We start from the raw sequence: 17178 nt of genomic DNA, 5'->3' as shown, positions 1-17178 counted from the left end.
CCTCACCACAACGGAGGAGGGGGCGAGCGGGTGGGGGTGCGTTCTAACCGGTGGTTATGTGGTGCACATCGACATTGTGCCGATCGACACCCAACGGTGGCCGCAAGCTGTTGAATTCCAGAGTTCTCTGAAGGCCGGATTCGCCACCTGTCACTGGAGAATGTGCCGTTTCGCCGTCGGAACACCTGGACCATGTGAGCACGCGAATACGGATGCGCCCCTACACTACGCGGGTATCGCTTTTTCAGCACGAGCAACCAACACACACAGGCGGACAGGAAACGAGCAGGAACAATTCCAGAATGCACCGTGTCCTGGTTGCGGTTAGCTGCTCGGTCGCTTTTAATTGGCAACCACAAATCCGTATGCTGCACTCACTGACTGGCCACACACCAACACAATGGCCAGCACAGATTCGTCTTTCTCTACCACTTAGCACCGAGAGCCCACCGGATGGAGGCTCCTCACATTCACACAATAAACGGGCGCCATTTTAATTTGCACTACTTTTACTGCTCAGTGGTGATTATATGGTGATATATATATATATTTTCCTCGTTGTTTATTGTGCTGCTTGTTATCAAAAAATCAAAGTGTTTTCATGAGCAAGCACTGAGCTGTCAGAGATTCGGTGCAAGGTTGCTACAACAATCAACAAGTGTCGATCTGTAATGCACAGCCTCGGGCATGACCAAGATTCGTACAGAAACGTGAGTACGAAATGGAAACATTGCTTATACAATTTCGCAACGGTTGAGCTTTTCTTTATACGAACAAAATAAAGGTTAAACGCAGCATGCATTTCTATTTTTACTTTCGGAAACTATGTAAATTCATCAACGAATGTCATTTTCAGCAGCCTATTCATTTGCTATATAATATTTCCTTTTTAAAACACATTGGCGAATTGCTTTTCAAGAGCAAAAAAAAATAATTGTGTTGAGATTGCGCTTCATACTAACCCGTTAAGGATGTGTGTTATGTATCATGGAATGGATGTAAAATTTGCTAACATTTTGTTTCCCTTACCAAAAGCTACAAACTGTAGTCGCCGGTTATGGCATATAGTATTGTTGTGTCATGAACAGCCCGTGATTTGACGTATGGGGTCATAAAAAAAGACGAAAATAATTTACTCAGATTTCAGTTTGTTGCACCTGCCCTGCTGCCCGGTTTCGGATGAATGGTAAACATTTCCGCAAGTTGCATCGCGCAGTTTTTGTTTCTTCTGCTAACGTTTTCTTAAACCCATCGGGAAATTGGGCTACCCGATCGCTTTGACCGTTTCAGCTTCGTAGGGAAAACGAAACCATTCCAGCATGGAGAGTGAAAAAGGCCCGGCGCCCGACGGTGCGATGGAAAATGCCCAAAAAGAATTGCTTCGAGTGCGGGAAGAATTCAACCAGCAGCGGGCCCGTATGAAGGAGCTGTATCTTGCCAAAGAGAGTAGGGTTTTAAGCGTCTCTAGTCTGTAAAATCTCATCTTAATACGGTTGTCATTTTGTCTCCAGGTGAATGCAAACGATTCGTAGCTGAATCAATGAGCGCTCGTAAGGAGCTGGAGGAAGCGAAGGCGCAGCTCATGATAATGGAATACAGCCGGGAAAAGGATGCGGAAGAGCACCGAAACAAAACCGAGGACGAAAACCGCACGCTCAAGCAGCTGGTCAACGAAACCCTGGACGAGTCGTCGATAATGCGCGAATCAGTCAAGCAGCTTCAGGACGAAAACGGACGCCTCATGGAGGAGATCATCCAGCTGAAGGAGGAGATTGCCGACAGCAACCAAGTAGGGTCCGCCCCACCCCGTTAAGCGTCCTATCCAGCTGGGTTTTTTTTTGCATGACGTTTCGCTCTGTTCCTTTTGTTTGTTCAAGGTTTCGCCAAGCCTCGCCAAAACGGTGCAGCAGGCCAAAAAAATAATCCTCAAATTTGGCACCACCGATTCGAGCGGGTGCGACAATCTGGAGGAGTCAATGCGGAAGGTAAAGAAATATGTACGTATATCATGGGGCTTTTTTTCACGTTCACGTTCGATTTATTGTTTTACATACTCCCCACCCCCGCCACTCCTCACCCTTCCGTTTATTTCACGAGCAAAGGGCTTCCGCACATCCCGCATTTATGTTTATGTCATCTATCAGCAACACCCGCGCGCACATCACATCACCCTTCGCTAGAGCCCTCCGAACATGCTCAAGCGCGAACTGTCATAAGCAAACTGCAAAGGCCCTTTCCACTTGCCCATCCGTAGCATGCATCGCAGCTTCTGCCCAATTTAGCTGCTCACGTTCGCCATGGATCCTTCCGCAACCGTGGACGTGGTAAGCGAGCTTTCGATTCTTCTGCGCATAAAAAAAGAAGAAAAAAAACACGCCCCAAAAGGGCCGTCAAATTTCCATCCGTTGATGCGCTTTCGTGGCTTTGTGTTTGGTGAATGTTTGTGTGCGCGCGCGTGTGTATGTGTGTGTGTGTGCTGGAGTTTACGAGCGAAAGATAGTGGGGGTTCTTGAGCCCCTACTTTCACCCATTTAGGGGGCAGTGATTAGAAGACGTCAAAACCGCCTGATTGACGCCCTTTTTCTAAACAACACTCCCTTCGCGGTCCCGTTTAGTGGGGCAGGTTTGGTGAAGCGCTTGCCGTGAGCTAGAAAACTAATCAATTGGCATCTCGTTTGCTTTTTCCCTCCAAATTGGGCCCTTTTCCCGCAGGCACAAGAAGACGCCGAGGTGCTGCGATCGTTGGTTGTCCCCCTGGAGGAAGAGATAAAGTCCCTGAAGGAGAAGCTGCGGCTTGCGTACGAGGAGATCGAGACGTACGCCGTGCGGGACAAGAAACGGGATGTTCCAACATCCGCCCTGATCGGTATGCTAACCACACCCGGTGGTGTTAACGAATCCACGAACGCCGACCGACCGGAAAGGTCCTGCGAGCAGTGTGCTGGCCACGAGGCAGCGAAAGTGCAACAAGCGGAGGAAGACCGTAAGCGGACAGCAGCGTGGGAGAAAAGCCTCGAGCGGCTGAAGGAACAGGTGGCCAAAGAATCGGCCCTGCGTGCTGATCTCGAAGTGCAATGGCACCGGAAGCGCGAGGAGCACAAGAGCGAGGTGCAAAAGTTGACCGACGCTACCACGCAGATGGAGCAGGGTTTCGAGAAACTACGACGGGATTACGCCCAGCTGAAGGACACCCTGCGTGATGAGTTGCAGAAGCTGACGCAGGAGCGGGAACACGTTTGCTACCGGTTGAATGGGCTTCAGCAGGATAATGAGTTTCTTGCCGGTCGGTATATTGCCAGCTCGGATGCGCTCAAGGACCAAGAGATTAACCTGCCGCAGAGCATCGAGGAGCTGCAGGAGCTGGTGCTGACGCTGCACGAGAACCTGATTGTGACGAAGGCGGGATGTGAGTTTGCCGAGCGGAAAGCACGCAGCATGCAGGATGAGGTGGCGCTTTTGCAGGAGCAGCAGCATTGCCGGGATCGGGAGGCGCAGAAAGCCGAGCAGCACTTTGCGCAGAAGCAACATCAGCTGCAGGAGCAGCTGCGCAAGCAGCTGCACGACTTCCAGCAGCTGGGTGCGCAACGGGACGAGCTCGAGCGGGCTGACGCGGAACACAAGAAGCAAAACTCGGAGCTAAGGATGCAGATAATCGAGCTGCAGGCGGCGAACGAGCGGCTTGACCGGCAGAATGGAGATCTCCGCAGCAAGATGGCGGTGCTGCAGGAGGATCTCGCCAACAACGAAGCGGTGCAGAAGGACTTTGTGAAGCTGTCGCAATCGCTGCAGATGCAGCTGGAGAAGATTCGGTCGGCGGACACGCAGGTGCGCTGGCAGGACGACGAGGATGTCGATCAGTGTCCGAACTGCAAGAAGGAGTTTACGGTGACGAGGCGCAAGCAGCACTGCCGGCATTGCGGGACGGTCTATTGCCAGCCGTGTCTGTCCAAATCGGTACCGTCCGGGCCGAACCGGAAGCCGGCACGGGTGTGTGACGTTTGTCATACGCTTCTGGTGCAAGATACGGCCCCATACTTTAGCCGGGAGCCACCACAGTCACCTTAAGCCGCGCGGTTGTCGATCGCAGACGTGCTATGTACAGAGTATAGTCCTTCCACAAGGACGAAGATATGTTTGAAAGTGATGGAGCGTCGATTTTCTTTAATTCTAGAATGTGCGGTTCAGGTGTTCAGGCACGGGTAGAAGCCCCCCTGGACGGGGGGAGAGGGCTGGTGATTTTATTTCCAACAAAGCTACTGTAAAACATCTCAATAAAGATTTACCTTTATCTTTACACGCACTCACGCGGGAGTATTCATTTAAAAAAAACTAACATCTTTTCTTCGCTTTTTTGCTTGCAGTTTATTATAAAGTTCTTGGTGTTGCTTTCCGCAGGGATCACTGTAAAATTTGTATACATTTTGTAACAGGTCGGTTTCGTTTTATTTCTCTCTCTCTCCCTTATGTCTGCGCGTAAATTGTCGTTGCAATTTTCATCCACCCTTCGTTATTCGCGTCCTCTCTATTTACACAAGGCTGTGGTCTTTTAGGAGCTGCTCCGCGGCGGATACAAATAACCGTGCCATAAAACCGTTCCCAACTACTAAATTCGAAGAGTCGTACAATAAAAAAACCCCCCTCGCTTTCGTCAGTAAATCGTTTTAGTGGCAATTTTTGATTTTGTTTTTCCCTGCTTTCTTCATCAGCTCATGTTGTGTTTTAGTAAAAGATGCTCTGTTCCAAGGCACTTTGGATGTACAGTTCGAGAACTTTCTTCCCGAATTCCGCGTTCGCGACGATCGACATAAACGCTCCTTACGTTGTTCTATTCTTTTGAAATAAAAAAACCAACGACCAACATGCCCATCCCGTGTGTTATTAGGCTTAGCTTCTAAAAAGAAACCCCAGATAAGGCTGATGGGAAAAAATTGAGCGCTTCCCGGAAATGCATCGTTCTGTTTTAAAGCATGCAATTCGTTGGTCAGGCACCAAACATATTACGGGATCTGCCGTTTCATCACAAAATACGTGAACTAGGCTGAGTTATGTAGCGGCTATTGATAGGAATTTTAAATTCTCATTTTACCCCCATCCCGAACCATTTTATACGCCTTGTTGCTCCGCAGGACGAACATCCTTCCAATTGTTACTGATGTGTATATTTCGCGCAGCGTTTGTGTGTATATATATCTCAAGGTGGCACGTTTTCCTAACCACACAAAAACCTCTCCTGGTGCTGACGTTCTTACTTTCTGATAAAATGCACATATCTGTTAACTGTGACCGCAATTGACGCACATTGCGGCAGGAATTCATTCCGCTAACTTGCCTAAGAATACTTCCTTTCGCTAACATGTCGCTTTCCTTCTCCTATCTACACGAAGCGTTTCGAGGACGAGAACACGACCCGAAAGGGATCCTGTTGTTGTTTTTTTCGTAACAATCGAAAAAAAACGCATAAAAAATGATAATAAAAGTTAACTACTTTTTTTATACAAAATTTCTCGCATCGAACGCGCTGCAATGTAACAGTATTTGTTTCTACGCTTAATGCTAAACCTTTAGTATAACAATGATTGACGCTTAAGTTGTTTAGAATGTAAAAAAAACAAAATAGAGCGCTATAAGCAGAGGAATGCAGCGAGTGAAGAAGATACTGAAAGGGTACTTTTTCGTGTTTTTTTTTGTTTTTGTTCAAGCGAAACTCCGCTATTTCGCCACCGTCTGTCGTTCGAAGATGGTTCCATATGCTTTTATGCTCGTTTCAAGCATTTCATGTTTCCTTACTTCTAGAATAAACGCAGAAAAAAGACTACGAAAGTTAATTTCCATACTCTTACGAGAAAACTAACGCTCGCGACGCGAAACAATAGAAAGAGCTATAAAAAATACCTGCAATCACAAACACACGTGTAGGAGTTTACGCGAAGCAACAATAAAATTATTTCATTTGAATTGTTGTTGGCTTATTTTGTAATCTGAATACTAATTTAATGGAAAAAAAGTCTGTTTTAAAATGTCAACCCGAATCACGTTTTGTCACATTACTTAAAAAATAAAAAGCTTCTTGAAAAAGCTAGTTTTGTGTAAATTTATTTTGATGTTGAATACCCTCGAATTTGTAAAATCAGGTTGCGTATGAAATTAGTACCAAAGCCAGCTCCTTTTGCTTACTTTCTCCACCTTCTCCCTTGCCAGATCTCACACGTTCGATGGGTCTGGAAAACCGCGGTGCACGTGTGTTGGTGACAATAAAAAAATCAATCACATTAGAGGACGATAAGCTCCTCTCGATCAATCCTTTCCTCGTGCGGATCAACTTCCTGCTACGCACACATATTTTGCGTAGCGATTGTTCATCGCAAAAATCTAGCTTGAGCAAGCTTTTGCTAACATTTCGAGTACACAAAGAGCTCCCATTCTTCGTGTGTTTTCTCTGTACGGATTCGTACTGACTTGAATTTTTTGTGACTTGAATCGTGCGCAAATAAAATGATATTGCTAAACCGCGAAGTCTACACCTGTAACAGTGTACCACATGCGATTCGAACACATTCCCTGACGGTCTGCAATCGTTGTTCTTCTAACTAATAGCTCAATTACATAACACACACAAAATGAGTCATATAAATGCAACGCCTCCCTCTAAGAGAGACCCTAATCATAAACTCGTCCTATAGGATAAAAGGGAAACGTGCGCATTATCCCGACGTGTGTGTGTATGTGATAGAGAGAAATACTTCACTTTTTTTTTCGGCAAACGATTCGCGAAAACGTTCCAAAAATGCACCTAAACGTTGAGTTGTCCATAACATTTGAAATGAGGTTAGGTTTCCCTTTAGACTAACCAACATGCTAGATGTTGGCGGCGTTTGGGAGGGGTATGACCAGCGACGTACAATATAATATATATATATATATAGACTAAAATTAAATAATCGGTTAAGGCAATGAAATGACACAAAATGAAAGTGGAAGGTGCCAAAACGCGCTTCCGGCCGTGTGTTCCGGGTTCCGTTACGGTTGTGGTTGCTGTTTGAGCGACGCATTAGCCGGCAGGGTGGCCGACCGCTGGACAACTGCCGCCGACGTCGGTTTGTTGTTGGACCGTGCGGATTGGCTGCGAACCGAGAGAAGATCGAGGAATCAGACCAAAACCGCGCGACACCCGGAAAGAGGATGCGAGACCTGAGCGCGCCCTACCTTGGCGAAACCTTGGCCGAATCGAGATTGGCGCTGCTGTTGCTGGCCGGCAGATTGTTGCCATTGTTGCCGGAAGCGGCGACACCGCACCCACCACCAGTCACGGAGCTGCCCCCAAGCGTACCGACGTTGTTGGTCGAGTTGGCTTTGTAGCCGCTTTTCTGGATGCGCTTCGATAACCGGCTAACCCAGCGGTGCTGGTCCTCGTTGGAGGTGGCCAGCAGCAGCATTTCGCGGGCGTGGTTCGGATCGTGGTGCAGCTTGCACGGCGCCAGCGGGTTGTTGTTATCAACGTGCTCCTTGTGCAGCTTGAACCGGCAACTGGAACCGAAACGAAAAGGGGCATTAGAATGCGACCGATCGGGAGCGTTTGGCCACGCAAACCGGAGCTTACCGCTTGCACTCGTACGCCGGTGGTGACTTGAACATGTGCCACAGCGTCTTCTGGCACGAAGGCAGATCGCACGTTGTTGGAATATGGTAACTAATTTGCAGGAACTCGTGGCCTAAAAGCACAAACATGCAAACAGGACGTTAGTTTTCCGAGCGGGAAATCTCGGTCTCTGATGTTCCGAGGCGCGCACACCGACCTTTGTACTGCAGCGTGAGGGGCTTTTCCTCGCTACGTGAGGAGGCGATGTCGATTTGTGGCTGCTCATCCGGACGGCGCGCTTCACCCTCGCCAGCGTACAGGAGCTGAAAGATGCGCGGTATCTCTTTGGGATCGGCTCGTATAACGTCACCTTGCGTCACCGGACGGACGTGGAATACTTTACTGTAATGTAACGAAAAAAGGGAACCGAAACCGCTCAGGTGAATGGCAGGCATACGAAGAGGGGGAACCAACTGGCCGGCTCTACTACCTTAGGTCGATGATTAGCAACGGATCGCTCGTGTTTTGCTTGTCCAGCTCCGAGCTGTAGAAGATGATGCGTTTCGGGGAGACCACGACGAACTGGCGCTTCCAGCCGTGCCGTTTGATATTCTGCTTGTTTGGCACGCTTAGCCAACCCTCGAAGATGGAATCCTGATTCTCCTCCATCATGTCGTTGTCGACTGATGACAAGGACGCCGTTTCGATCAGCTTCATCTGCAAGTGTTCGATCTCCGTCGCTTTGCAGTCGATCTCCATCTGAAGCTTTGTTTTAATCTGTTGAAAAAGAAAGAAAACCCCCCACCGGAGGATTGTCAATTACAAGATGGCGTCCAATTCCACCAACACACAGTACACATACGTCGATTTCTCGCGATAAATGAGTGATGACTTCATTGTGCTTCTGACACAGCTCATCATACTTCGCCCTCTCCACCGACAGCTCCTGCTGCAGCCGCTTGTTTTCCTTCTCCTTCTTCCGCAGCTCCGCCGTCGAGTTAACCTTCATCTTCTGCTTGCTGGTGAGATTGTTATCCTTCCGGTTCATGATCTCCGCCAGCTTGTTCACCGCCTGCTGCTTCAGGATCGTCTCCGTGACCAGCTTCGCGCGGCACTTGTCCAGCTCCACCAGCTCGTACTTGAGCCGCTTCAGCTCGTCCTGCAGCTTCTTGTGCTGCTGCAGCGCGTCCTCCAGCTCGTACTCCTTGTTGCCGAGTGACTTCCGCAGTTCGGCTTCGGCGTCCCGCAGCGACATCATCGTTCCCTCTTTGGCCATCATCTCGTTTCGGTGCTTCGTCAGCAGGTCCTTCAGCTCGAGCTCCTTCATCGTTTTCTCCTTCTCGAGGTCGGCCACCGTTTCTTCGGCGATCGAGCGGGCCAGAGCCTCGGTGTCGGCGCGCGCATTTGCCAGCTGCAGCTGGTGCAGGATGTTGCTCCGCTCGTCGTCCAGCTTCTGGAGCTGGCGTATCCGATCATGCATCTCATCCCGCAGCTCGGTGTACTGCGTTTTGTACAGCTTCGAGAAGTACTGCTCCACCTCCAGCTGGTCCTGTACCTCTTTCATCTGCAAGCAAAGCAAACGCGTCAGTTGACTTCCTTACAGCAGCACACGCACTGCGTTGCTTTTCGCCATATTACCTGCAGTATATCAGTGTTATGCAGCTGCTTAACATTCGCAATATCCTCCTCGAGCTTCTTGCGCGTTTCCCGCAGCTGTTGCATCTCCTTCTGCGATTGCATTTCCTTCGACCTCAGGTGAGCGACCTCCGAGCTCTGCAGGCTTATCTCCGACAGCAGGCTATTCTTCTTGCTTTGCTCCTGCTCCAGCTGGCTGTGCAGTGCGACCACCTTCTCCGATTCCTGGGTAAAGCAGAAAAGCGCACCAATCATGCAAGCCCCACATCGCGCACAACAAGCGGCCACTTACCTGCCGAAATTCACCCTCCAGCTTTTGCAAACGCTGCTGAATCTGGCGATAGTCCACCGAAAGCATCGACAGCTGCCGTTCCTTTTCCTGCGAGTTTTGCTCGGCCTTTTGGCGGCAAAGTTTCTCCTCCGTAAGCTTGCTTTGCAGGGCTTTAGGAGAAATGAAAAAGAAACCGGAAATTGGTGAAAAATTGCACCCACCGCCGGAAGGAAAAAGCGCACCTTTAACTTCCTGCATGTTCGCTTCCTCGTTGTTCAGCAGCCGCGTTTTGGCCGTCTCCTGGTGTGCGGTCACCTCCTGCTCGTACCGATTTTGTACCGCCTTCAGCTCACACTGCACGGAAGCGTTCTCCTTTTCCAGCTCCGAAATCCGATCGACAAGCGAACGGTTGTCGGCAAACACCTGCTGCTCCCGGGCCGCAATTCGCTCCATATCGACGCACATCGATTGCACCTTCACCTCCAGCTCCTTCTGCAGCTCGTGCCGCTTGATGCGCGTGTTGCGCTCCTGCGCCAGCTGTCCTTGAAGATCCGCAACCTCCTGCTGCAGCATATCGCGCATCGTTTGCAACCCCAGCAACATCGATTGCAGATCGAGCGCTTTCTGCTCGGCGTTGCTGCTCACGAGCCGTAGTTCGGCGATTTGTTTCTTGGTCTTTTGGCCCGCCTCCACCTCCGCCTTGTACTTCTCCTGCACATCCGCGAGCTGCTTTTCGAGCGCCCCAATCCGGTCGGTGTACTGCTGCAGGTTGTTCATTTCGCGCGTTCGCTTGTTGCGCTCCTCCTGCAGGCGTTGCTTCGTCTCGACGAGCACCAGGTCGAGTTTTTTGCGCGTTTCCTGCTCAACATCCGCCCGCCGTTGCATCTCGCGGTAGCTGTGCTTTAGCATCGTTAGATCCCGCTCGTACTCGTTCGCTAACGCTTGAATGTCTGACTCACGCTTCGTGATCAGCTCGATCTGTTGGCGAAGCGTGCGTTCCTGCTTCTCGAGAGACTCAACCGTGTTTTTCTCTCGCTGCAGCATGCTTTCTAGCCGCATCAGCTCGGCGTTGTTGGATGGACGATGTCGGTGGGTTTTCGCCGGATCCTTATTGTCGATGGTGTCCTCCGTTGGGTCGGATCCACTCGAACCGGTTGCACCGTCACCGGTCAGCAGCTGATAGTCGGGTGAGTAGGTAAACCCGATAAAGGGCAAATGGTCCCCAGAGAACGTGGTCGGTGTTGGGAAGTTGGTGCCGATGCTGTTCTTCCGGTTAACCTCCTCGAAATTGCGCGTATCATCATCACTGCTCAGCTCCGGCACAACCGGTGGTACGGATTCGCGCAGGTTCTCAAACGTCCACGTGTCGTTCACGAAGAATGGGTGGGTTTTTATCTCCTCCACACTATGCCTGCCAAGCCGCACCGTGCGCTCGGTGAGGAAGCCCTTTATGAGCGATTTCGCGTTCTCGCTGATCGGTGCATCCTCCGGAAAGATGAGGCAGTTTTTGTAGTCCATTATTTTGCCGTACGTACCGACGAGACTGTCCGAGTAGAACGGTGTCTCCCCGATCAGGATCTCGTACAGGAAAATACCGACCGACCACCAATCGCATTCCCGTCCGTACCCACCCTTGGCGCCCTGAAACTGCAGCACCTCCGGGCTGATGTAATCCGGCGTGCCGACCGCGTTCGAGGACCGCACCAGCCCATCGTCATCCATTCGCATGCAGGTGCCAAAATCGGCCAGCTTCAGGTGGCCGTACTTATCGAGCAGCATGTTGTCCGGCTTCACATCCCTGTGGATGAAGCCCATCCGGTGGATCGTGTCCAGTGCCAGCACCACCTCCATCGTGTAGAAGAGGGCCCACTTCTCCGGGATCTCGTACACGTTCATCAGCCCGACGATGTCACCGCCGGGCATGAAGTCCATCACCATGTACAGGAACTTCGCGTCCTGGAAGGCGAAGTGCAGCTGCACAATCCACTCCGAGTTCGCGTTCGCCATGATGTAGCGCTCCTCCCAGAAGAACGCCGTATCGGAGCGTGTGATCATCTCGTACTTTGACAGTCGCTTCATCGCGTACACCTGCTTGGTGGTTTTTTGGCGCACCAGCAGCACCTCACCGAACGAACCGCGCCCGATCAGCTTGATGAAGGTGAAATCGTCCGGGTTCATGCGCAAACTCGTGATGTCACGGGCGAGGTTTTTGTAGCGCTTGATGAACGTCTCGATGTTTTTGATGATCTTTACGTTCTCGTGGTCGCAGTCCGCCACGAGCGCGGCCACCGTATCCAGCAGGCACTCGATGTTGCCGATGCTTGCCGGATCGCGGATCTTCTGCTCCAGCGCCAGCAGCCTGCGGGTGAGAGAAGGAAAGCATCGTGTTAGGGGGTGCATATTTTTTTTTCTGTTTTCTTTCGGACGCTCTTTTCAAGCACAGGACAAACTTACCGGCTCCTGCGGGCTTCGTCCATTGTTTTCGTGGCTGACATCTTGTTTTTTTTTTGTTATTGTTGCTTTTCTTCTTCCTACTATTTTACATCGATACAACCACCACCAGAATGAGCGATCGGAGAGGGTTCCTTCACTTGCCGCTCGTATTAAGTACCACTTGCTAATGAGAGATCACGACACCAACACCACGCGCCTGTTCACCTGTGCAACGGGCAGCAAACCGCGGGTGTTACATCGAAAATGCGAGCACTTTACAGCTCTTTTCGGCCTTAACGGCCACCCTGCGATGTGTGCACTTCGAGCCTTACTGCACGGTGTTGATAATGCATTCCATCTCCAGGGTGCCCCGAAATGCGTGCGCGCGTTCGGCTCGCGATCGTGCCCTCTCGTTCGCGCACGCCTTGCGGCGGCTCCTTCGAGGCGTTGCCGTTTGGCCTGGTGTGCAGCGCTGTGCGTGGTTGCGTTACGGGGTTTTGTACGTTCTGGCTGCCGAAACTTATTCTGCGACCGAATAGCAACGTCGGTGGCAACGGGGCCTCCTTCCCCCCGATCCCACGAATGCCTAGTGACAACTTGCCAGGCGGTGATGCCTATTTGTCATTTGACGGCGCAGCGCGCGAGCAAGCGAGACAGCGACAAAGGCACGTACATGGGAGGAACGAAAAAAAGGAAAAAAAAACCACAACGAAGAACAATCTATCTGCGCAAGAAACCGAAGCCCATCGACGGGGCCGCGGGTGTTTTTTTTTGGCCCGAAACCGCTGGCTGTTAGGAAGTCGCCTGCGATCGCCAGGAATCGTCTCGCTTGATCAATACCACTGATTGTGCGGCCGAGGATGGTTGATTGAAGCGGGGAATCCACGCACCGAAAAAGGGACGCGTTTTGGGATGCACGGCACTGAACAAAAATTGCGACACCAACCGAGTGACAGAAACATTCAACTGCCCGTCCAATGACTACTACATTTCGCTGGACCCTTTCCGTCCGATCCACCTCAGGCGCCGCGCCATGCACTCGAGCTGTCATGTGGAATGAACCACGTTCATCCGGGGTCCTACAGGTGTGTGCAGATCGACGTGATCTGCGATCTGAGTCATGCTTTTAATGAGTGTTGAAACCTTATTTTATTATATTTTTCGTCAAACTTATCAATGAAAATTCATCGATCGTTTCTCAATATTTCTTAGTTGATTGCAGTGATGTGTTTTTTGAGAACTAACCATATAAAATAAATTATCATAGTTTTCAAGTTTTTTTGTATGTACCATAACAAGATCACAATAAAAAGCGTCAAAAATATTTTATATCTAGGAAATCTAAATTTGTAAACATAAACAATAAACCAAAATGTATGTTCAAAGATGTTACGAAGAAAATGCTTTATTGAGATTCAACTATAAGTGAGAAGACCTTAACAGTAATATTTTATTGACTTCGTGACTCATAATTTTCATCAATATAAAGAGCTTATCAGGCATACAAAATATTAATTCAAATTATATAGCATAATAGCTGCCTTTGTCTGAATCATACGAATGAACAAACCACAGAATTTTGTGCACTGGGACCAGATGAACCTAGCCCTGTTAAATGTGGCCTGGAATGAATGATGTCGAGAAACTTGACGTAACGATGAAGTAAGATTGGCAAGCTTACCTTTGACAAGACCTCCTCTCGCTCTTTCTGATGGCCGTGTGCTTGGCATGTACAATTCGATTCGACTGGTATAATTGCGAAAGCCTAAATACAACTGCACAGTGGTTTTGATCAATTCGTGTTGTAGATTTGAAGACACATTTTTATCAAAAAAAAATTATTTTTTTATCAAAATGGAAAGATGCGGGGCGAATAAAAAATTGTTAGCAGACAAAATTAATGTGCAATGAAAAATATTTTAAAACTAAAAAAAAACAATGCAAGCAGCAGCGTGTGAAAGAGTTTTTTCTGCTTCTTGCAATTCTTTGCAAAATTGTACAACTTTGTTGTCTAATTTTTTTAAATTTATTCTCTCAATCCAACCATTGATGTATTTTTTATTCAGCAACCGTATCATTCTATTTAAATGCTGTATGATACAGAAGGATAGCAGCAAGAGTGTGCGAGCGAAGAGATGATGGGAATGTGAATGCGCTCAATGTGTAGCGTGGCGATTTTGCGGGCCAGATAATTTGTGAAGCTGTTCGGTTTGTTTACGTTTTGTAGATAGTAGCGTCACACGTGCATGCTGTGTTTAGATGTTTATTTAAGTTTTCCGTTCACCGCGCTGGGCAATTGCAATGATTTCAGACCTTGGGTGAGTGAACGAATCATCGGAACATGTGTAAATGATTTGAAGAAGGGTGACTTAGTGCGCGAATGAAACAAAGTATATTCAGCGTTATTTGTAAGTGATAAGCCGGTGGATGGGTTAATGAGTTAGATACCGAGTGCGGGAATACTTAAATATGTGGCAGAATGTTTGAAGCTAGTAACAACGGTTCTAGTAATTTCGATAATATACACCGTCATTTTTGGTCGGTAACTTTAAGAAAAGTATTTCAACAGTAAATAGTGTTTTGCCACATAGGTTTTTAACGTTCGTTTTGGATTAGAGCATTAGATTTTATGGCCTCCCAAAAGGAAGTTACTTACCTTACAATCTAAAGACTTGAGTACAGATCGTGTGGAATCGAATGGGAAATGCTGTTTTCAATATAAGTTATGGATGAGCAGGGTAATTCATACCATAACGATAGAAAATCAATATATGTTTAAACATGTTTTTAATACAAACACATAAATTCCAGGACATAAATGCGCATATATCAACAGAAAAACAGGTTGAAGTTTGAATGAAGTTTGATACTCCTACCCCTATTCTCATAGTACCGAAAAAATCGCATCAAAATACAAACGATTTGGCTGAAATGAGACGAACGTTTTTTCTTACTTTATACAAATAATGGCGAGGTTTCAGATCCCCAGGTGGGGAGTAAACCGTTCCTTTGTATAATAAAAATTAGGTCCAATTTGGCAGAAATTTTGATACACTAGCTGTTACAGAGAGCAGAGAAAGGATCCTATACAATACTCCTTCTTGGAATATTAAAAGAAAGATATACAAATGATGTCCTTTTTAACTGATTTAAGGTGCTTCGTTTTCATCTTTTTATTCAATAGTTTGTCTATATCAAGTTTTCACTCCCTCGATAAGGAAGGGCTTTTAAAAAAACTTTTCTGGAAAAAAAAAATAATTACATAAAAATGGACATGGAAATCTACACACGAGACGAGTACAGATGAATGTAGCAAAGGAAAAATGAACATTTAAAGTGGTTTTAATACTTCTGAAGGCAAAGAAGTGTCCATTTTCGGAATATAAAAACTATTCAAACATTCAAAAGTCACCAATAAGAGATTCTTCGATCTTTTATCTCTTCGTTGAATCACTAAAATTCACTAAAAATGAGCTCATCTTCTATCTCTACGTATGTTATTATGAGAATATGATAAATACATGGGAAAAAGATCTAGCTCAAATTCTGTAGGAGTATTTCTCCATTCATTGCGTAGCGTTACGTTGATAATGTGATTTTTTTGTTCTCGATAAGATAAGGGTATCAACAAAAGGATAAGAAGCTAGTAGTGGAGCAACGTTACCTTTCCTTACGGATTATATAGAGTTAATATGATGAGGATATGATCCAAATGGCATTCTGATACGTTAAAAAAGGATTGGATAAGGAGAAAGCAAAAATATATAGTATGTTTATGATATATTGTCCTGTAAGTGAATGTGAATGATGGCGAAAGTGAGAATAGCAAGTTCCAACGGAAGTTTTAAAGATTAATCCATCGAAATCAGCTGTTCAAAGCTATAATCATTTTTGAATGATGTGAAATAACAAATTTGTCGAGAGGAAAGTGATCTTGCTGGGATAAAGTTTGTGTCCCTTTATCTACAGGTAGACTGTCTACAATGAAGTCATTTCGTCCTGAACATAAGCCCTGTTCTACATTCTGTGTAAACGCATAAAACCAGTTGTGGGGCCAGTGTGATAAGTTTGCTTAAAATATAGATGATTCTTCCTCATTTGCCTATGTCAGCAAGATGAGATGAATAAGGAAAAAGTTTGAATCACAAATGTGATATACCAAGAAACTCACAATCTAAACCACATAGTGAATCACGTAAAGAAAGGAATTATGGCCCTAGCAGAAAACAGAACCGGGTGTTGTTTTATTAAAAAAAAAAGCATGACTACGGGCATGTATAATAACTAGCGTCTTGGCAGAAGGGCTTTAAATTTTCGCGATAGTAGAATTTTATTTCAAACAGCAAACGTTTGCCCACAACAGACAAAACGCTACCAGTGAAAGCGAAGCTAAAAATAAAAGGAAGCTGCATAGAAGCAAGCGTGGCTGTTTTGAAAGAAAGCCTTTTTAGGCTTTACCGGTCATACGTCCATTGATCAAAGAGCACCCGGGGCCGTACCTGGCGATGCGCTCGTGTGCGTGTACCGGTCGAGGTTGCGCGCCCGTACACACACGCCGGTTCGAACACTGGAAACGCGCATTCGAGAAGTGACGTTTCATGTTTGTCCGTCAACAGATGACTTGTCGTCTGCCGTTCACCGTCGCTAAGCTTCCGTCCAATTCGCAGTCTCATTTGCAAAGATAATCGAAGCTCCCCGGCCCCCAGTCAAAAAAACGTTATCTTAAAGTTTACTTTCGCCTCAACAGGGCCAGTGCGCGTGTTCGTGTGCGTATGTGCGTTATATGGTGCGATTGTGACAGCAAAACGGCGCCTGGTGCTGATAAGAAACCGATCTGTAATTTGCACGCGTCGTGTGATTGAACTCATCAATCAACATTTCGGTGGCGCTTTGTGAAGCCGTCCCGCAAGAACCGCTCCTACAGGTACGGCAGGTAGGATACATGAAACACACACAGCCACACATGCACACACCGGAAGTAATCGTCCTTGCTGGCAATCAAACGCAAACACTCCAGCTGTGAGCCCTCAAACGCCAGCTTCCGCCTTGGAGCCTTTCACGACTCATGTATACGACGTCGGGCGCTCAAAAAAGAATAGAAAAATAAGGTTAGCTCACCCCGAGATGATGTCATTTCGTGAATTCCCCCCCATCGGGTTGCTGATTAAGCTAATGGCATCCCGACAAATGGCGCCCGGGTGAGTGTTGGAGTAAAATTCGCGAGACCCGAGGCCCCAAATGATGCCAGCGAGTTGCATTTATG

The 17178-nt window shown here is 47.6% G+C and overlaps 2 protein-coding genes across 2 annotated transcripts; one reads left to right on the top strand and one right to left on the bottom strand.

The window, feature by feature from the left end:
• Positions 1–1332: 1332 nt before the first annotated feature.
• Positions 1333–4289, top strand: LOC128728658 (rab GTPase-binding effector protein 1). Its single transcript, XM_053822292.1, has 4 exons — positions 1333–1446; positions 1512–1789; positions 1878–1997; positions 2713–4289. Exons 1-4 carry the CDS (start codon positions 1356–1358, stop codon positions 4063–4065), a joined length of 1842 nt encoding a protein of 613 aa, XP_053678267.1. The 5' UTR covers positions 1333–1355; the 3' UTR covers positions 4066–4289.
• A 2728-nt stretch (positions 4290–7017) lies between these two features.
• On the bottom strand, positions 7018–16940 carry LOC128728567 (rho-associated protein kinase 2). The gene is made up of 11 exons (XM_053822195.1): positions 16926–16940; positions 11937–11977; positions 9725–11841; positions 9504–9652; positions 9215–9436; positions 8439–9140; positions 8067–8353; positions 7794–7978; positions 7598–7709; positions 7204–7524; positions 7018–7120 (listed from the first exon to the last, which is right to left on the bottom strand). The coding sequence occupies exons 2-11, from the start codon at positions 11975–11977 to the stop codon at positions 7018–7020; spliced, it is 4239 nt and encodes a 1412-aa protein (XP_053678170.1). The 5' UTR covers positions 16926–16940.
• Positions 16941–17178: the final 238 nt, after the last annotated feature.

The sequence above is a fragment of the Anopheles nili genome, chromosome X (genome assembly GCF_943737925.1).
Source record: "Anopheles nili chromosome X, idAnoNiliSN_F5_01, whole genome shotgun sequence".
Taxonomy (NCBI): domain Eukaryota; kingdom Metazoa; phylum Arthropoda; class Insecta; order Diptera; family Culicidae; genus Anopheles; species Anopheles nili.
This window is presented reverse-complemented; position numbering and strand designations above follow the sequence as displayed.